Here is a 21526-nt window from a genome sequence, read left to right as displayed (position 1 = left end):
TGTATTTTGTGGATTTTACTGCTTAATTAAAACTCATTTTTGGTTCGAAATAAGCTTCTTTTTCTTTCGGTGGGTAAAAAATATCCAGATATTCAAACAGGCAAAGTGACAATTCATAATAAAGTTACTCAAATAAAAATAAAATAATAAAACCTATGAAAGTTTTTTTTCTCTCAAAAGTTACTGAAGTAAATGTAACACAACTGAACTGTGAATTGTTATGTACTCAACAAAACTGTATTTTAACTTGACGCTGCTCATCAGTTTTTAAAAGAAAGGAGTGAAAAAAGAAAACAGTAGAAGAAGAAGAAGAGGAGGAGGAGGAGGAAGGCCCTCCTCCCCCCGCTGCTCCTCCCTCTGCTCTCATCCAGCAGCTCTCCTTTGCTCCAGAGCAGAGAGACGAAGCGGAGCGGAGCTCAGCATGCAGCCCGGACAGACTGTCTGCATCCGACCGCCGGCTCTTCCTGCAGCCGCACGCTGCCGGTAACCCCGCAGCGCACCGCAGTGCACCGCAGCGCACCGCAGCGCACCGCACCGTGGGGTGAAGACTGAAACCCAGCAAGTTTAAACCGGAAATAAGTGGAGGGATAAAGCCGCGTCTGGACGGACTTTGGAGGCAGTCGGGTTGCAGCTGCCTGAGATTCAGCGGAGTCGGAGCATCTGGGGCGCAGGGGCGGGTTGTGATATGGGCGCTTGCCCAGGGCGGCATCACAAAGGGGCGGCACAACCAAGAACGTGAAAATAAAATATCTGTCCGTCGTCCCTGAGAAACAGCTTCTATGTATGTTTAGTGGCGCTCGCTTCCCTTAGGAGATCTGCTTTCTGATTTAAAAATAAAAAAATAGTTTGGAGTGTGGCAGGAAGAGAGGCTTGCCAAAGAACCACAGCTGGTTGTCGGACGGGTTACAGTGGCAGGCCCGGGGGTGGGGGCATGGCCGTGGGGGGGCCGCATCCCGTCCTCCACGCTTCACCGTGACAGAGGCTTCGGCTGGGGGTCATGGAGCTGGGGCTCGCCCCGGGGGGCCCCCAGACTCTCAGAGCTCCGCCCCTGGATGAGCGGAGGGGCAGCGGCCGGCGGCGGCGCGGACAAACCCGGCAAAGTGAAATGCTCCCGCAGACTGTGGCTCCTCCTGGGATCGCTGGCGCTCATCTTCCTCACCTCGCTGTTCCTGTCCGTGTCGCTGCGCGGCGGCGTCAGCTTCGGCTACCTGGAGCCGCCCGGGTGGGAGGAGTCCAGGCGGGTGAAGCTGGTGCCCAGCTACGTGGGCGCCCACCGACTGTCGCCCCCCGAAACGCCCCTGCAGAAAACATGTGCCTGCAACAGCTGCGTGGGAGACCCCGGAGTCTCGGATTGGTTTGATGAAAACTACGACCCGGATATCTCTCCGGTCTGGACCAGGGACAACATCCAGCTGCCGCAGGACGTCTACTACTGGTGGGTGGTAAGTAGCAACATTTATTACTCCATTTAAAACTTACATATGAAGATTTACACTGCAAAAACACAACATCTCACCAAGGATCTTTGGTCCAATTTCACTGTCAGACTTTTTCACTTAGTTAAATAAATCTATCTGCCAGTAGAACAAGAACTTTTTTATCAGTGTGAAAGAATTATTGACTTAAAACAATCTCCAATATCTGCAAAGTTAGTCTTTTGTCTTATTTCAAGTGATGTAGCCTCGACAAAAATACTTGGTCAAATTGTGTTTGTTTGAAAATCCATCAAACTTTTGCTTTGTTTTTTTTTTTTCCTTCAGAAAGACCAGAAATTTAAAAAACACAAAATATCATCAACAATTTTGGGTTTACTTTATGGTTAAAATATTTAAGTACATTTTAAATAAGAGAAAACTCACTTGCAAACAACTTTTCAGCCCATTTTTAGTAAATAATTTGTGTTTTTAAGTACTGGTTCTACTGGAAGATGATTTAACCTATAACAAAAAAAAAATTTCACAAAAGGGAAACCACAAATTTTTCATCAATATTAAAAAAATATTTACTTAAAAGCTCCTATAGTTTGCTGAAAAGTTACATTTTAGTTAGTCTTGTCGTAGTTAATGTAGACGAAGACATTTGCACTATAAACTAAAAGTACTAAATATTTTAGCTTTTCTTTCCTGAGGAAATGCAGATAGTGCAGATGTGAAAACATAACATTTTACCAAGTATTTTTTGTTCTAATGCAAGTATCTTGAAATAAAATTAAACCAACTTACAAGTAACTTTTCAGCAAGAAATAAGAGCTTGTTTTATGTCAATAATTCATTAATATTGATTTTAAAAAGTTGTTTTTTCTTATAACATTTAAAGATTTTTGTTATAAAATAAATAATCTGCCAGTCGATCTCAGACTAATGATTATAAGACATATTAGATTTTACTGGATGTATTAGTTCAGCTGATGTAAAGGAGAATCCGCTAATTGATGCAGAGACTCAGAAAACGCTGAGTCACCGTTTATTTGCAGAGCTCCGGGTATCTGCTGGGAAATACTGCTGAGTTATGGAGCTGCAAACCGGGCCGAAGTTTTTACTGAGTTATAAAAACAACATTTTGTGAATTTTGTTAACGCTGTTCAGTGTTTGCCTGAAAAACCACAAAAAAGAAACGTGGAGGTTTCAGCTTCTGTGGAGAAGAGTTGGAAGGAAGGAAGTGTTTTCTTTGTCTTTGAGTCTGACGGTTTTATTAATACTGGTTTCCATTTGTAAAGTTATAAAATAAAAATATTAACAACAATAATTTGAGTTATTTAGCTCATGGGGGTAATTAAATAACTCAGATTATTGCTGTTAATTTTTGTGTAACGTTGCAAATGGAGCAAACATAGATAAACACGGAGATGTCCAAGCTGTGGCGCAGGGGCCATTTTTGACCCTCTGGATGATTTTGTTTGGCCCCTCCATCCTGAAGAATATAGAGAATTTGCAATCACTTTGAGATTTTTATTAATAAAATGTTCTTAGTACAAGACAAAACATTTTTTCTATAATTAACTTTTTTTTTGATGAAGACTATAAGCCCCAAAAAAGTTGTAAAAAATATTTACCTGTCATTTAAAACAGCAACTGTTCAGCGCTATGTTTGTGCTTTATTGAAATGTAATCTATTAGTCTTATTAGATGACAACCAGAGATAATTTGTGACTCTTATTAAAGAGATGACAACTATAAATGTGCTAATAAATAAATAAATCAGCTTTAAGTTAAAATAAAAATGTCCCTAATGGTACAAAATTTGCATTTTAGATGAGCCACTTTTTGTTTCTGTACAAGCACAAAAGAAAAACAGCTGAAAAACAAAAATAAATGTTAAAACAGGCAGTAAATACCAGAGCGAAGGATCTGAAATGAGTTAAAGTGCCTTAACTTTGTCCAGCATCCAGCACAGACACTGCAGGCGCAGGAAATGGCATGCTTGAGTCTGTCTAAAGATAACAAAATCTTCTTAGCAGCTCCTCTAAAGCTCACCGATTAACAGCTTTCACTGTGTTTGTTTGTTTGCCTCCGGCTGAGCACTGCGCATAATCCCACATAAAACTATTACAGACTAAACATGCAACATAGAAGATGAAAAACCTGCGATGCAGTGAGGTGGACTCCCGAACTCTGAACTCTGAACAGCTTTCAGATTCTTCCAGTCATTATGTGCAGCTCAGCAGATCAAGTCTCGGCTTTTCCTTCGTCCCTGACACGCTCTCACCAGCTCCAGTCGCTCTCTGTCGCAGTTTTTAATGCAACATAAACATCCTTTCACACTGAACAAACAAATTACTGACTTTAAAAGCTGGTACTGTGTGGTTCAGACTGTCGGAGAGACCCGACGTTTGCACTGGGGAAACATGAAAACGGCTTGCAGAAAGTTCTCAGGCGCTTCAAACTGGACGTTATCCTGCAGGATCAACTCGAAATCAATAACATTTTATGGTTGTTTATTTTGTAGAACAATGCATCTTCTTGTTATTCTGTAATATTTATTCTATATACACTAATTGGCAAATAAACCAAAGGTGAATAAAATATTTAGTTTGCTAGCTACTTATGTGAAAATATTTTTACCTAAATATTTGACCAAAATAACAATAATATATTGCTATTTATTTAGCTAAAGAAAAAAACATATTCTGAGTAAAAAAGAAAAAACTTTCACTAAAAGCTTGTTTAGTGAAATAAAAAAGTAAAATAACAATTTTACTTTTTTATTTTAGTAACAGCTGCGTTTATTGTTAACCCAAAGAAAGAAAACAAGTTCATATTAATTTAGAAACAACAACATTGATGTTTTAACTCAGGAAGAGTTCAGAAATCAGTATTTGGTGGAAAACCAGGAGGTTTTCAGTGGAGTTCAGTGCAGCAGGCTCTTCATTTGAGAACTCGCTTTTTAACTCCAGAATCAGCCGCTGCACCATAAATACCGACTCTGACACCTTAAAGCTCCTCTGAGCGCCGCCTGTTAGCGAGTTTGGCCCGCAGCAGCGCGGTCGTCTCCATGAGGGATGAAGCTTCATCAGGACTCCAGCTTAAAGGGACGAGGACGACACCATAATCACCTCCTCATCTTCACTCACTGCCGAGCCAAGCAACCCGTCTGACGAGGACGACATGCTCCATTTGTGTTCCTGCCAGTGGATGGAGGGAGAAAAAAGCCACATGGAGGAACGCTGGGAGCAGACAGGAAGCAGGAGCACATCCCAACCGTCTATGGAGGACCAACACTGACATAATTACAAATAAAAGCAGAAATGTTCATTTTTTTCTTTTCCTTTTTCCTTGTACATGTGAAGAAATTTATATATTTTCTTTTGTTTTCCTTATACAATCATTTGTTGTTTTAAACAAGCAAGTTTAAGGAAAACGCAAAAGAAAATATATAAACTTCTTGGCAAAATTGTATGAATAAGGAAAAGGAAAATCAAAGTACATACATTTCTCGCTGAAAACGAATTAATAAGGAAAAAGGATTTTTTTTCTCTCCTTTGTTTGCAATTTAACAAGAGAAAAAAACGAGGCTGAAAAATCTTTTTTTAATTTTCACATTGTAAAACACAAAATCTTACCAATTATTTGTGTCTAGTTTCTAGTGCAAACATCTTAACACACTTTAAATAAATAAAATTAACTTAAACGTAACTTTTTAAAAAAGCTCTTTTTAGGTGAATACTGATGAAATAATACTATTTCCACTGGCAGATGTTTCACTTGTAACGAAACAAAATCCACTCATTCGTTTTTATTTTATTTGATGAATATTAAGAAATTACTGTAGAATTACTCAAACATGCATGAGAGATTCAAGGCGACACTCCAGGTGTGTTTTTGATGAGGGAATAACAATGTAAAGCTCAAAAAGGTCAATTTTACATCAATCCTGCCCACTTAAGGAAAACGTGTCAAATTTAAATATTTTACCTGTATTCCTAATGACAGAAATGAAATGAATAAAATTACATTTCACCACCTATGCACTGCAAAAACACAATCTTTCCTAGTCATTTTTTTCCAGTTAGCCAGTCTAAATATCTAAGTGCACTGGGACAAAATGAAATAGCCAGACATATGAGCTTGTTTTAGGTCAATAATTTCTTAATATTAATGAAAAAGTATTAGTTCCTAATACTAATACTATTAGTACTGGCAGTTATTGACCTAAACCAAGATCATATGAGGAGCTAAAATGTCACTTCTGAGTTAATTTTTCTTATTTCAAGTTATTGGAAGTAAAAACTAAAGTTACTTGGTAAGATCTTGTTTTTGCAGTGTGCAGAGCAGTTCTCCAAACGCGACTGTTCAAATCTAAATCCAATTTTTCTTTTATCTCTATTAGTTTAACCTGCTGTGAATCAAACCCTGTTTCCCAAATCATCTACTTATACTTCAGCTTTTTGGGTGAGGATTTATGGGCCGTTTTCTGTTCAACGGTGACCCGAACCGCCGCAGTCAGCAGATTGCCACCGCTTCGATCAATAAATCCATTTTGTCTTAACTGGAGTTAATGGATGGCTGGGAGGGAGAACTGGTTAGAGACCTAAAATGAAAAATTAACTGGCTCCTGCGCCGTGTTTCTGCTGCAGCCTGACAGAAAGCAGAGGAGGAGGACAAACGTTTGAAGATTTAAACGTCTTCCAGTTAAAGCTGCGTTACATAACTCCTATAAAAATATGTTTTTGTTGAAACTGTCACCATGTGGAGACCAGAGGTGGGCAGAGGACTCAAAAATGTTACTCCTGTAAGAGTAGCAACACTTCAACGTGTCTTTATTCAAGTAAAAGTCAAAAGTAGCCGTCCAAGAAATTAATTAAAGAGTATTTGGTAAAAAAGTAACTGATCAAATGATCAATCATCTAATATCTTAAAATCAGAACCAAAATATAAAGTTATGTAGAATTTTTTATATTTTAAAGACAAACATGACAACTTATATAAGTAGCCAAAAATAACAAAACCAGCCTAAAGAGCATTTTTCTCAATAATTTTTTCTCAATAAAAAAATTAAACTGTAACAAAACCTGCAGGTGTTTCTGTCTGGGGAAATTTGGTTAAAACATTTTCATTTAGTGGGTGGAAAATCCAAAAGTTTTTCTCAAGTAACAGTAGAAATACTTATAAATTACTCGCGTAAGTCTAACTAGTTTCTTCCCAACTCTGGCTGTAATTACAGTGCAATTAAGAGACACTTCCTCCTTGAGCTACTATCTGAAGAAATGCACGGCTCCCGATCAAAAACAACCAATCAGAGCCAGGAGGAGGGTCTTAGTGCTGTCAATCAACCTCGTGAACATGTCATTCCAGTGGCCATACAACTGCAACATGCTCTGCTATCAGGAAGAGGCTGTAGCATAGCAGAAGGATGATTGGCAGCGCTAAGACCCGCCTCCTTGCTCTGATTGGTTGTTTCTAATTAGCACTGGAAGAATTCAGAGGACCTCCATTTTCTTTTTTTTTCTTTTTTTTTTTTACAGCATACTATCAGAACATAGTGACAGTTTCAAGAAATATGTAAAAAAAAAAAGTTTTTATTTTTATAAAGGTTACATAAATGCAGCTTTTAATTATTGCATGTTTTTTTCCCAAAATTGAAATAAGCCAGCAATCATCACTCAATTATCAGCACTAAGGCTGGAATTTCCTCCCTTCATCACTTCATTTTGTCTTTATCCAGGAGTTTATCCATCAACTCTAAACAATAACAAACAATCAGCAGCTCTGAATGAGTCAATTTAACCAAACAGTGTTTGACTCATTTCTTTCAAGTCTTTGCTAAAATGCAGAAACAGTGAAAGAAAACTAAAAGTAATAGGCTTCACTGTTGCTCTCCAGCCATCCAAATAGCTGAAACATTTTTCACTGAATCAGGAAGACAAGAAAAACAAAGCAACAGGGAGCAGAATAAAGATTACCAGTCACTGATGAGCTGCATGGCGCGTTTACATCCCAGAGAGACGGAGAACAAGAAGAGGAGGAGGAACAAAGAGGAAGCGAGGGAAATTAAGGACAAGGAATTAGACCTGAGTGCTGGGAGACCGACGGAGAGGATGCAAACCTTAGTGAAAGAGATCTGTGCTGGGAGGATTGAGGCCAATGGTGGAAGCAAAGGAAGTAGTGACAAAAGAGTGTGAAATGAAATGAAGATTCCTGTGTGGGAGAAAAGGAGGCGACCGTCATAGAGACGACGAGGAGCAAAGAAAGTGCATCCTCTACATCCTGAGGGTCTTAAGGTGCCTCAATGAGATAAGGAAAATATCCTCTCCTCTCCAGGGCTTCATGTAAAACCAGCACAAAACACATCCTGTCATTTATTTAATTAAAATATAAACGGTGAAGGAATAAAAATCTAGGTACATAATCCAGCTGATTCTCAAACGTTTTAACTGGAATTAATATTTTCTATATGATGATTTATTAGGGCCTTGGAAATGAAACAAAAAAAGAGTTTTCTGCAAACATTCTTAACATTCTTAAAGCTCTGGAAGCTTTAAGAATAATCTCAGCAACTTCCTGGAAAAACAAGGAAGTTTCTGAGCTTCAAAAGTTGTCAATTTGCAAGAAAACAACTCAGAAACATTTAAGTAAATCTTAGAAATTTGTATAAAAACTTGGACATTTTTGAGTTTCTGAAAGTAGTTGGGAAAAAATATTTTTTAATGACTTATCACAGGCACAAACTTATTCATGTGTGATTTTAGTTAAATATTTACTCTGAAAACTGGATCAAAATTTTGTGTTTTTGCAGTGAAATTAAGGATTAAGTTCAGTATTTACAGCCTTGTAAAATGTAGAATTTTCAAAATAAAGCTCACAAGATAACCTTCCATTAAAAAATCTTGGTTTCCATAGAAGTCTAGATTTCACCAATTTTTTTTTTGTTTCACTAAGCATTTTGTCACTGATTTAGCTCCGTACATTTACTCTAACCAAAACCGTTGGATGTTTCTGCAGATGTTGCAGCCGCAGTTTAAACCCCACAACATCCAGCAGGTGCTGCTGAGACTCTTCCAGGTATTTTATCTTTTTGTTCCTGAATGTCAGGATAATTAGGACGTGTCAGACATCAGGTGTGCGTCCTGCCAGCCTCGTTGCTGGCGTCCAGTGATGGATCATGACCGTCTGCCTCAGGTGATTCCCGGACGGTCGCCGTACGGCTCCTGGGATCCGGGGCGCTGCCTGCGTTGTGCCGTGGTGGGAAACTCCGGAAACCTCCGCGGCGCCGGATATGGGGCGGACATCGACGGGCACGACTACATCATGAGGTGAGGCGCTTTAGATCAGAAACCACAGGAAGGAAGATGAAGAGGAAAAGAGACGGGAGTCATTAATATCCAAAGTGCTTTCAGGGAAATATGTGGTTACTAAGTGTTTTAAATGTACCACAGGGAGAGTAGCACTACTTCAATGTATTCTTTTGTCTTCAGTAAAAGTAAAAATTAGTCACACAATATTTGGTCAAAAGACGACTCAAGTACTGAGAAACTGATTAAAACCATCAATCATTTCCTATTCAAACAGACCAAATTATAAAGTTATGTGGAAATGTTGATATTTGAAAGACTAAAATAAGAAATAACATAAATACAAAGTAACTAAAGCAGGCAAAAGAAAAGTTTTTCCAAATCAGGTTCTTTCAATATATAATGCATAAAACTTCAAAGGGGCAGTATTATGTATTTTCCAGGAACAAAACGCCATTTTATAGCACAATCAAGTAATTATGTTAACTTCAGTTTCTAAAAAAATGCTACATGTATCAAATATGACTCAACAGAAATTTGTCTTTGGAATTTAACACCTTGAAATTGGGCCTCTGTCGCTTTAAAAGTGCTGCTCTTTCTGAAACTCTGATTTCAGGTTTGTGTCGATCTGGTGAATATTTGGTTAAAACATGCTTGTTTTTCATTCAGGGGGAAGGGAATCCTAAAATTTTACTCAAGTAAGAGCAGAAATACTTTATAATAAAATTATTCAAGTTACTTTATCACCACTCAGCGTAGTGAAAATACTCCTTAAAGTAAATTTTTTCCAAAAAGTTACTTCAGTAAATAGTTAGCTACTACCAAACTCAGCTGAGCTGCAGGCAGCTCATGTTTCTATCTGATGTTCAGTTCAGGCTGCCCTGCTCTCAGCTCTCTGATTGGCTGACAGCGGTCACCTGACCTGCATGGTTGCCACAAAGAGCGTTATGTCCTGAAAGCATTCATTCAGATGTGCAAACTGAGGCACAGAAGGCTTTCTGTTGCACTGATTGTTCTGGAAAATCAGACTCTAATTCATGGTGTTTCATGATGTTTCCTGCTGTTTGAATTAATAACACGTTAAAAATGCAAAATCTGTTCTTTTAAAGAAAACTTCCACTCCCAATAGCTGTAGAAATGGCAGTTTTTAAAGGTGACCTATGATGCTTCCTCTAACAGGAGGGGATAGGTCTTAAATGAAACATGTTCATTATTTTTTATGCACAAAATGATTCTTAGGTAATGAGACTTTATTCTGCTTTAGTTCTTTTTACTTTGAGCTCCTTTCAGAATGAGCTGCTTCCAGACCACTGTCACTTTAAATCCAAAGTAGCCTCTGCTGGCCACGCCCCCAAGTCAACGTTCACATTCGCAATTGAAAATGACTGCAAACAGATGCACAATTATTCAAACTTACATCTTTGAAAAACATTAGCAGAGCCTCCTGCACAACCAACAAGAATGCAGTAAGTGGTTTCTGGATGGTCAGTCAACAAAACTCTCATCTTTTCCAGCAGCCATTGTACAACACATTCAGCAGTGAAACCAAACATGCTGGAGCCCCCTTTAGGTTTCTCTGTAATAGCACAGTGTGATTCAATATTCAGGAGGTTTTTCAAATGGCTCATTTTCCAGACACCAAAAAACATCTGGCTCTTTTTTGTTTTTGTTTTTTGTGCTGGAGTTGTTTTCAGAAGCAGTAGAAACCCGAAAAGAAGACAAACAAAATGTAAATTTTGCATAACAGCTCCCTGCACCATGTTGGTAAAACTTTTGAGCATTAGCTTCCGATAAATGCATGGAATTGTGTTAAACCAACTTTCTAAGCGTTAGCTTCTACTTGGTACCATGTTGGTTTGACGCTTTAGCGTTAGCTTCTGCTATACACCATGTTGGTTTGACGCTTTAGCGTTAGCTTCTGCTATACACCATGTTGGTTTGACGCTTTAGCGTTAGCTTCTGCTATACACCATGTTGGTTTAACGCTTTAGCGTTAGCTTCTGCTATACACTATGTATAGCAATGCCCTCACCCTCTCATCACTTATAGATTGACCTTTGACCCAGTGGGGTTATTCCAGCTATTTTCAGCTGAATGGTATTTCCACCAAGAACACAATGGTTGTTCTTCTATTGGTGCCAGTTGCCAACTGGAGCATCAAACAGTAGGAATGGGAGTCCTAACATGCAAATTAGTGTTTGGTTAACCTTCTGAATCTCCTCAAGAAGCTTGTCTCACAGAGAGTGAGGTTAAACACAACGGTTGTTTCCATTAGCTGGGTCTGAAAGCACTCAGACAGATATGAAGATGCCATGTTAATCTGCTCTGGGGTTAAATAACAGCACAAGCAGCTGGTATTTTGTGTTATTAGGATCAATTACAGCTGGATTCTCTCTGGAGCTGCGTGGGCAGCTTTCATCTTTTCTTTTCGCTGGTTGGGATTTGTTATTCATTTGTTGTCTGAGCTTCAGCTCGGCCACAGCACTCCACCAACCACACGCCTCAGTTCACTCCGGCTCTCTGCACAATCATCTCTTTTGTTCGGAGTATATCTGCGAGTGCGAGCTTTATATTCCTAACTTTAGCTCCCCCTGCTCAGACAAAAATATTCTTCCTGCAGACAGTGACTCACATCTAGGGCTTTGTGAACGCCGTCTCATGTCAGCAGACAGAGCGGAGCGACTCGGAGACAGACAGCCGTCATGCTGGGGAAAATATTCCTGTTTCTGTTGGAAAACAGTGAGAGCTCTAAAACTGACAGTAACTCAGTCAGGACTCTCCGCAGAGGAGTTTGGACAGTTTGTTGTATTTAATAAATGTTCACTGTTTCTTTCCTTCCCCTTAAAGTTTTGTATTCCTGTTTAGAGATACTACATTAGTTTTACAAATGTCTATTTCAGAAAATTTATTGTCACATTTTCAATCTGTTTTAAATTGTAACATAAAGAAATCATAAAACATTTGCCGAGAAAAAGATGGATACGTTTCCCTCTGTGGGATGACAAAACAAAAAGATTCTGTCATGGGACAAAACTGCTTAGACCATAATTATTGAAGCATTATCAAATTTATATTTAAAAACCCAAATCAGATTTTTTTTTCTGACTTTTCGGCCCTAAACCATTCACACTATTCTCTAAATGTGAGACTAAATAGGATATCAGATTGTTTTCATGGGGTTTGCTGTCAGAACGGTCGAGTCGCATCTTTATTTATGTCATCGACATGCGTCATAATTCTGCACCAGATGGAGCCAAACGCAGTAAATCTGGATGTAAAGACACATCACATCATTTTTTGATTAAACGTTTTTGCGCTAGGCTTGGCGGTTTGTCAGCCATATTGAAACACTCTTTTTGCGTCACACGAGTCACGTGATCAACAGCCGGTTGTTACGGTTACTACTGGTGGAAACGATAAATAAGACGACAGGAAGTGGTAGGAGGATGATGGTTTGTTCTGAACTCTCACAGCATCGCAGAGTTCATGACAAGTTGTGTGTAATTCCAGTGTGTTCTGTAAAATCGCAGAATACCATTTTATTTTGTCGCTCACTGTCGTCTCCTCTGATTGGCTGATAGATGATGAGCGCGAGCGCCATGACTGAATTATGAATATAACTTGTAACTGTTTACATCCGTCGCTTCCTTGATTTTTAGTAACTCATTAGGTGAACAAGCTTATTCTAGTATGATTTTAATTTTATTTCTGATTTAATGGAGACGCAGCAATTACAACTCTGTTTTTTAGACATGAGCTGAATACAAACAAAGATTGGCACACATTTGTAATAGAAACTCAGCTACTGAATCATAATGTAAGCGAAAATAAGACTAATATTCCCTGTAACCAGCATGAATGTGTGTGCAGCTGTGAGTGAAAGCCTGCTGATGCCTGCAGGAGCTTTAGTTAATTTTGCACTTCTAGATTTTTAGCTGTGATTACATATTTGCGCAGCAGTTAAACATCTTTTCTTCTATTTTTACACTCTGCATGACAAGCAGTTTTATTGTTTTGTGGTAGCAGGTGCAGAAAGATGTCTTCAATGATAAATACCTTTAAAACACAGCCAGATGGAGCTGTACACATCAGACAGCTCAGACTTATTGCTGTTTTTCTCAGCAGAACAAATTTAGCTTAGGTTTGCTTACATACACGTTTCCTCCACTTAGCATCCTATTGAACACTCCAGCATATTTTCACATAGTTTCCTAGTTTTGTGTGTTACTTATTTGTTTTTATTTTTTATTCTTTGTGTAGACATTACTTTACAGCTGAAAATATGTCTCCATGAAGGATTTGTTTTTATGCTCTGCTAACTTTACGAGGGCTTACATGACTGCAAAAAAAGCACGACAACTTTTTTTTTTCATCAGAAACTGGATAAGTCCATAAATAAATGGGACCTAATTTGCAAAATTTATGTCTTACTTCAATTTTGGTCTGAACAATAAGTTAATGCTTTTTGGCGTCTGAAAAATTAACTGTTTCACTTGTTATTTCACAATTCAGCAAGTTTAGCAGCAAACCTAGCAACCCCAGCAGAGTTTCGCCGTTACCTAGCAACTCCAGCAGAGTTCCGCCGTTACCGAGCAACCCCATCAGAGTTTCGCCGTTACCTAGCAACTCCAGCAGAGTTCCGCCGTTACCTAGCAACTCCAGCAGAGTTCCGCCGTTACCGAGCAACCCCAGCAGAGCTCCAGCATTTGGTCAGCTGGTTTTACTGCCCTATGAACTGCATGGTGGCTGCTGGAAAAGACAAGTATTTTGCTGTTGACTTATTGTCCAGAAACCACTTGCTGAATTCTTCTTGGTTGAGTAGGAGGCTCCACTTCTGCCTTTCAAAGATGTACGGTTGTATAATTACGCATCTGTTTGCAGCCATTTTCACGTGTGATTTCAAATGTTGAGTTGAGGGGGCGTGGCCAGCAGCAGCTTATTTGGATTTAAAGTGACAAGAGGCCCCTATAACAGCCAAAGTCTTATTACCTAAGAATCATTTTGTGCATAAACTGCATTGAACATGTTTGTGGCACCCAGTAGATCCATCCTAACCTGTTCAAGGAAGCATAAAAGGTCGACTTCAAAGCCAAAGGTGGTTTGAGAAACTTCCCTGATGCTCCTCTTTTCCTCTCTCTCCCCCAGGATAAATCTGGCCCCCACTGTGGGCTACGAGGACGACGCTGGCAGACGCACCACGCACCACTTCATGTACCCGGAGAGCGCCAAAAACCTGGCCACCAACGTCAGCTTTGTCCTGGTTCCCTTCAAAACGCTGGACCTGGTCTGGATCACCAGCGCTCTGTCCACTGGCCAGATCCGATTGTAAGCATCACAGATGTAAACGAGTCTGGATTAATAAAACAAACAGAAATGTAGTTCATATGGCCTCCATTAGCCGTCGGGGCGCAGTAAACACAGACACACGTTCTGTTTGCACTGAGAGGCTGCGAAGAGGCTGAGGGATTAGCAATCTGTCAATCATCCAGTAATCAAATAAAGTTTATCTCTCCGTGTGGTTTCTCTCTCTGCAGCACTTACGCTCCAGTGAAGCAATTCCTCCGTGTGGATAAAGACAAGGTTCGTCTGGCCATTTCGACAAAGTGACCCTGCTCCAGCGATAAACCCCCTTCCCCATTGTCGACTAGGGATTACAAACGCTGCCTTTGTTGTCACTAATCTCCAGCTCGCGGCTTAATCTGTAAAATAAATAAACACACTCCTGTTTGCATGGAGGAGCTGAGGCATCTTTGCCCCGGCCAGACTCGCAGCATCTTTGAGAGTGACCTAGAAATGAAGAATTTGAGGATTTACTCCTGCACTGTGCAGCTCTGAGCAGTCTAAAGCTCCTTCTGCTGGGACTCAGCATCACCAGGAGGCAGCAGAATATTTTATAATCACCTTTTATCCAGGGCCTTTTAATCACAGTTAAATTAGCAATCAATTATATACATGATTATTTACATAATTAATCGATTAATTGGATTAAAACAATTCACTTATTCATGTGAAAATAAAAATGCAATAGCAGAAAATTATTTTTTGCATTAGTAATCAGAGCAAATGATGCTTAACAGGAAGTTGTTTTTTTTACAGGATTCAAACCAGGTGAAACTAAAACTATGCTGCTTTTGAAAAACATTTATCTTTTATTATCTTAAATTCAAATTGCCTGTATTTTTGTACAGTATTACTGGTCAGAATATTTCAACAATTGGCCCTTTTTGAGTCTGTGAGCTCCTGTTAACGACTAATCGATCACTAAGTTAGTTGACAATTATTTCAATAATTGATTAATCATGATTAATGCAATTAATCGTCCCAACCCTACTTTTATTCTAATTGCGTCACATTTATCAATTAAGACTTTATCTCAAATTCATTTGTTAGCTTAGCTCTGTTTAGCCTACTTCAGCTTTAGCAGACGTTAGTCTATCTTTTTTAGACATTTTTTATGACATTAAAAGCTGATTTAATCAACTCTTTTAATCCCGTAAGTCCAAATGAATCCCCAGTATTAAAGTCACAGGAAGCAAAACAGAAATGAGAACCGGATCAGGATTTTCTAAGTGGACTGTTTGCACATTTCAGGTTCAGATCTTCAATCCGGCTTTCTTTAAATACATCCATGACCGCTGGACCCGGCATCACGGCCGATACCCTTCCACCGGGATGCTGGTCCTGTTTTTCGCTCTTCACGTCTGTGACGAGGTCAGTTCTTTTCTCCTGGCATCCATCCGGGTGCAACGTTTCCCCATCCTGATCCTGACGTTGCACTTCCAGGTGAACGTGTTTGGCTTCGGCGCCGACAGCCGAGGGAACTGGCACCACTACTGGGAGCAGAACCGGTACTCCGGGGAGTTCAGGAAGACGGGCGTCCACGATGCGGACTTCGAAGCTCAGATCATCCAGCAGCTGGCGAAGGCCGGAAAAATCACAGTGTTCACTGGGAAATGACCGGAAAACGCCAGTTTGGGTGCAAGTGGGAACAAAAGCAAACCGGAAGTGAGGACGATTTCACCGATGGGGTCCGACGAGCGAAACATTTGGGACTCCAATCTTTCAGCTTTACTGAGGAACAGCAGGATCAATTAGAAACCGATTATTAGGGATTATTGAACCCTGACACGACCTGTCTTTCACACCCATTCTGAATCTCTGAGAACGTCGTGTGACTTTGTTTTCCAGCCGCGTGGGATTATTTTGCTGACAAAGAGCTGACCTTCAGAATCAAGATCGTCTTTGATTTGCCTTAAATTCTCTTTGAGGTGAAACATCCGCCACACAGCGGCTCCTGGGTTCACAGAAACACTGGCAGGATTTCAGCTTCTGGAGACTCTGCTGGAAGAACCCGTGTTCTGATCCGGTCCGTCAGGGCTTCATTTGGAAGATCTGTGCTCAAATGTTGCTTACAGACCAGATTATGGCCCTGGAAAACCCCGCCGCCTTCACTGACCCCTCGACCCAGTCCGACTCGACCCAGTCCGGCTCGCCCTGTTGGAGGACGAGCAGCCAACGCCTTAGCCTTCACCTCTCATGTTTGATTTTTCCACTTCTTCCATCGCCATTGTGTGTGTTTTACCCATCATCACGAAGAAAACAACAAAATAAGAAGATTGGTGTTTGAATGTCAGGATCCTGAAAGAGAAATTCCTCCATAAACATCAAGTTTTGTTTTCATTCTTTGGGTTTCAGGTTTTTTTTTTAATCAGACAAGTTTCAATGGATACAACTGAAGTAAATACAAGAAGCAGTTTTGAAATAATGTTTTCAATTATTAATGAAAAGATCTCCAACACCATCTGGTTGTAACCTGAACCCGACTGTTTGTGGCAGCAGTAGTTTGGGCCTCACAGGTTTCTCATGGATGTCATTTTTGCCTGGTTTCTCTTTCACTAGCTGTAATGGGAATTGCATAAATATGTTTGCTTAATGCAGATACGCCAATTTTGATGAAAGGTTTTTCAGTTAGGATTAGATGTTTTGTTTGGCTGCATTGAAATTAGACAAAACCAACTTATTAGTAACTTTTCAGCAAGATATAACAGCTTGTTTTAAGTCAATAATTCCTTAAGAGTAGTGAAGAATTAGTTGTTCCATAGGCAGATTATTTCATGTATGAGATGAAGAAATTCACCTTTAAAAAGTGAAATAATCTGCCAGTTGTACTCGTACATTTTCAACAATACTGAAGAATTACTGACTCAAAACAAGGTCTTGCTGAAACGTTATGAATAAGTTTCGTCTTTTTTCAAGTGTGCTAAAATATTTGCACAAGTGTGCAAATATTATGCAAATATTTTTTGCACAAATATTTGCAAAAAATATTTGTGCAAATATTTTTTTTTTAATTTTGAAAATTCCAAAATTCCAAGTGATTTTGGAATTGCACCAAAATCACTTGGTAGGATTTTGTTTTTGCAGTATACAATGGTTCTGCTTTAATTTGATATCTATCAAAGTTGGGCCTTGATAGATGTTTTTCCTCTTTCATAAATGAAATTATCATTTAGAAAACTGCATTTTGTATTGACTCATATCTTCAGTACAAAAACGTACGGGGGAAAAAGAAGAAATATGTAAAGCTTTAGATAAAGAAAGGAAAAGGAACAGAGTGGCTTTCACTTCCCAAAACATCTGATTTCTGTTTGTGTGAGGGATTAAACTTTGCAAAATGTTTTTGTTTCCTGCATTGTGCAGGTACTTCAAGCTCACACGGACAGATGAAGGCTGTCGCGCAGTTTTGTTGTATTTTACTGTAACTCAACGTCCTGCTGGTGTTTTTTTCAGCACACCAGGTTTTCTTAGAGGCTTCATGTTAACAGCTGAATCTCATCCTATTTTCTGTGTTTCCTGCGTCTTGTCACCTGCTTTCGTGCCTTGTTCGGCCGCCGCCCGCAGCCGCTTCATCAGCGACGCACACCTGCTACCTTTCTGTTGCTGTTAGCCTCGCTCACATACACACACGTCTAGCTGAGAGCTGTGCCTTCTGAGCTCAACGAGTACACGCGAACGCACCACATGACGTCACACTCTGCCTTCTTCTCTCTCGCTGTTGTCGCTAATGGAGACGATGTGAACTCATATCACGGTCCGTTCAAAACTCCTGATTCGGTCTCTGATCGTTCCTTCCCCAGACTTCATTTATTTTTTAAGTATTTATTACAATTTCCAGGATAAAAAAAAGACTTCCAAACTCATTCATATTATGTCGCTCTTATTTTACTTGTTTATAATTAAAAAGATAATTTTTTGTAATTCTGAAATACCCATGACAAAAAAAGCAAAGAAACATTTAATCTTATTATCACTTAATTTTGCTTTATCTTCATTGACTAGCCTGGGTACATCTGGTAAAGCTACCTGTGCCTCTGTTTTCTTAATTTTAGATTAGCTTAGTTTCTGTTTGGGTTAGCTTAGTTTGGCTTAACTTACCACTAGTGAAGTTGTGCTTACATAAACCTAACTCAGCTTAGTTTGGCTTATTTTATATAAGACTGAGTTAGTTTAGCATAAAGTAGCTATGCTTAACTTAGCTCAACACAGGAAGATTGTTTAATCCACCAATGCTAACTTTAGCTGAGGTTAGCCTAGTTTTGCTCAACCCACCTATGCCCCATGTCTAAATAGCGTAGCATTAGATAGCTTGTTTTAGCCCAACTAATATTCACCAATTTAAGTGTTAGCCACTACATTTTTGTTGAATTAGAATAGTGTAGCCTACCTATGCTTTCTTAGCTAGCTTATCTTGTTTTGCCCGACTTTGTTTTATTAGCTAGTTTTCACTTAGCTTAGCATAGCCTACCCTGTGCCAAGCTAAGATTACACTGGCAAAGTGCTTAGCCAAGGTTTTCTAAATTTACTTCAGCTTGACTATAAGCTAAGCTAAGCTAATAGCTTATTAGCTTAGCCTATAACTATACTATAAGCTAAGCACATAGCTTATTAGCTTACCTTATAGTTATTGAATTGTCATGATTAGCTACAATGAAACAGCAAAAAGCAGCAAAACCTGTAAGAAAAACATTGAAAAACCATCAAAAAGTCTGGAAAGTTATTGATCAGAACTTATTCAACAAAGGTTGAATCAGGATTTTTAAAATGGGCTCTACTGGTTTTTTTGGTTTTTTTTTTTTTTTTTTTTTTTGTCGTGATGCAGTATATTAAGGTCTTATTTCCGTGACATTGCAAAAAGACCATTGTAGAAAAAAAAGAGTAAATTTCCAACCATCCAAAATTAAAATTTTCCAAATACATTTCAAATCTTATTGCAAAAAACAATGGAATTCTGAGCTTGAAATGTCAAAAATTAAAATAAAAAAAAATTCTCAAACTTTTGTTTGAAAAGGCAAAAAACTTTGACATTTGGAAATATTCTGACTTTCGATGTTTAAAAATCGTTTTTCCTAATGCATTACTGATTGCAAAATTTTTGTTTTCCCTTACAAATGTTCAACAAATTTTCTTCTAGAAAATTCCTGAAATTAATCTAAAAATTTCTGTTTTGTCTTGAAATTTTTAAATTTTGGAGCTCACATGTTTTCCCTGAAAATTTTAGACTAATGTCAAAATTTGAATTTTTCTATTTTCACCATTTTTTACTTTTGGAGCTCAGAAATGAAGTTTTTTTCTAGCAATTTCCTGAGGTTAATCTGAAAATTTGTGTTTTACTCCTTCTTTCTGTTTGTAACGGCCCCCATAAGTACATGTCTGTCCATCAGTAGGGACTTTAGATTAAAATGGCAACATCTGAACTCAATGTTAGCTCTCAGCCAGCTTCATAATGAGAATGTTAATTATTCATGACCTCCATGCAGACTTTGAACAACAGAACTCGTTTCTCTTGAGCTGCGGCCCAGGATGTGGTGATCAGATGGGGGGAGGAGAGCAGCAGGGTCCCTTCAGTCCAAATCAGGTTCCTCCCTCCCACCGTCAGAACATGACACAGATCTGATTCTTCCACGCAGACGACCCAAAGTAGGTCTTCCCTCCTGCTGTTGGTGTCGACCCACATTTCTCCCTGCAGAAGAGATTCTTCTGGCTGCAAAGAACCACAGCGGTGACTAAAAGCTGTGCCACTTTGTGCAGTTTGGGCAGACTTTATTTAAACTTAAACTGATTTATATTTGAAAATCCTTTGTCCTCGGCGTCAGTGAAACTTGGCACTGCGATCTGTGCGAGGTTATTTATACTCTGCTTCCTCTGGCACATGACGTTCCGAAGGGGGTGTCACGGATCGCCTCAGAGTCTGAAATCTGCATTTTCCTGACCTGAAAAAAATCCCACTGAGGTCATTAATATTCATACTAAGACTGGATAAGCAGAGTGGAGCGTGGAAGAACCTGCTCAGTGAGGGCAAAGATGAGATTTAGAAAAAGATTAAAATAAGAAATTTGCCATAATATCAAACTGACGGTGTATTAGGGCTATTTTAGATTTTAAAAAAAGTGAATTTCTGACAAAACTCAGAAATTTTTAGGACACATTTCCTCGAAAGAATTACATTTTTGAGTTTGAAAAGTAAAAAAAAAAAAACTTGCCATAATATCTGACATTTTGAGATCTTTTTTATTTTTCAGAAAAGAAATGGACATTTTCTTAGTTTCAAAGAAACCGGAAGTTTTCAGGGTTTTTCTGTTTTTAATTTTTGGAGTTCAGAAATAGTTTTTGCAAAAATGCAGCTAATGTTATCTAACATTTCATTAAGTTACAATAAAATGTTAATGTTCATCTTCCTGATTGGATGTCAGTCAAATTTATCTTTGAATTATGAAGATTAATTATAGGAAGGTGTATCAAGGTTACAACAAAAAAAGGGAGTAATTTTCCACCAAAAACTTACATTTTGAGATGAATCAGAAATGTTCTTGATTTTTCTCAGAATTTTCTCTTAACCTCAAAATATGTTTTTTTTTGGCCTTAATTTACTTCCTTCTCTTTCCCCCTTGTAAAAGGCTCTGATATGTCATCATAGATGAAACATTTGATGTGTGGTAAACAAAAAGTATTGGCCATTTTCTTATCAAGAGGGGAAATTTTCACTATTAGGTAAAATATGACAAACATATTTTATTTGTGTAAAATTATATTACTTGGTGATAAAAACTTCCACCACAGAATTCCTGGCCAACTAAAATCAGAAGAAATGCAGCATTTCTGCTAAACAGACGTAATAATTAATGAAAAGTGAATAAAAAGTTAGACTTTTCTTTACATTTCTTGCAGCATCGTCAGGAGACAGAAGCAAACGTTTGGGAATCTTTGGTAAAAACATCTGGAAATGTTTCATTTGCTGCAGTAAAAGTCAGTTTTTATTGTTGAAAGATAAATCTGTAGTGGTTATGTTTACTGGTCCAATCCTTTAACATGTTGGAAACATCAGCACTCATGTATTAACCACTGGAACATCTGTAACGTGACTCCATTTTGTTTTTTCTGCTGTGTGCAAATAAAAGCTTCATGAAACTCAAATGAGGCGTCTGGGAATTTCATCCTGCAAAACCAGAGACGCGTTTTTACTCTGTCCTTCACAGCCATTTCAAATGATAAAATATTAAAAACAAATGTATGGATGATACGTAAATAATGAGCAGGTTTTAAGTTTAAGATGAAGAAAAACAAAGAATGAAGGACAAAGGAAGGAAGGACACAAGAACAGAAAGGAAGGACAAAAAAAACAATGGAACAGCACAACAAAGGAAAGAATGAAATGAAGGAAGGAAGGACACAAGGAGAAAGAGAAGACAAAGATAAGAAAGGTACAAGGAAGAAAGGAAGGACACAAAAGGCAGAGCGAAG

The 21526-nt window shown here is 38.7% G+C and overlaps 1 protein-coding gene across 1 annotated transcript; it reads left to right on the top strand.

Annotated features, from left to right (window-relative positions):
- Positions 1 to 848: 848 nt before the first annotated feature.
- On the top strand, positions 849 to 21193 carry st3gal2 (ST3 beta-galactoside alpha-2,3-sialyltransferase 2). Its single transcript, XM_055027574.1, has 7 exons — positions 849 to 1442; positions 8439 to 8498; positions 8616 to 8749; positions 13874 to 14053; positions 14263 to 14308; positions 15320 to 15439; positions 15512 to 21193. The coding sequence occupies exons 1-7, from the start codon at positions 1053 to 1055 to the stop codon at positions 15683 to 15685; spliced, it is 1104 nt and encodes a 367-aa protein (XP_054883549.1). The 5' UTR covers positions 849 to 1052; the 3' UTR covers positions 15686 to 21193.
- The last annotated feature ends 333 nt before the right edge of the window (positions 21194 to 21526 follow it).

This window comes from Poeciliopsis prolifica, unplaced genomic scaffold, assembly GCF_027474105.1.
Source record: "Poeciliopsis prolifica strain line A6 unplaced genomic scaffold, Auburn_PproV2 SCAFFOLD001, whole genome shotgun sequence".
NCBI classification, from domain to species: Eukaryota; Metazoa; Chordata; class Actinopteri; order Cyprinodontiformes; family Poeciliidae; genus Poeciliopsis; species Poeciliopsis prolifica.
The sequence above is the reverse complement of the archived record's forward strand: the minus strand, read 5'-3'. Positions and strand labels throughout refer to the sequence as shown.

Excerpts from the sequence above, each read along its gene's own strand:
- st3gal2 (XM_055027574.1), top strand. The coding sequence starts at position 1,053 with ATGAGCGGAGGGGCAGCGGCCGGCGGCGGCGCGGACAAACCCGGCAAA. Across the intron at positions 8,499-8,615 it reads TGCTGCTGAGACTCTTCCAG|GTGATTCCCGGACGGTCGCC; the intron begins GTATTTTATCTT and ends CGTCTGCCTCAG. Across the intron at positions 14,054-14,262 it reads TCCACTGGCCAGATCCGATT|CACTTACGCTCCAGTGAAGC; the intron begins GTAAGCATCACA and ends CTCTCTCTGCAG.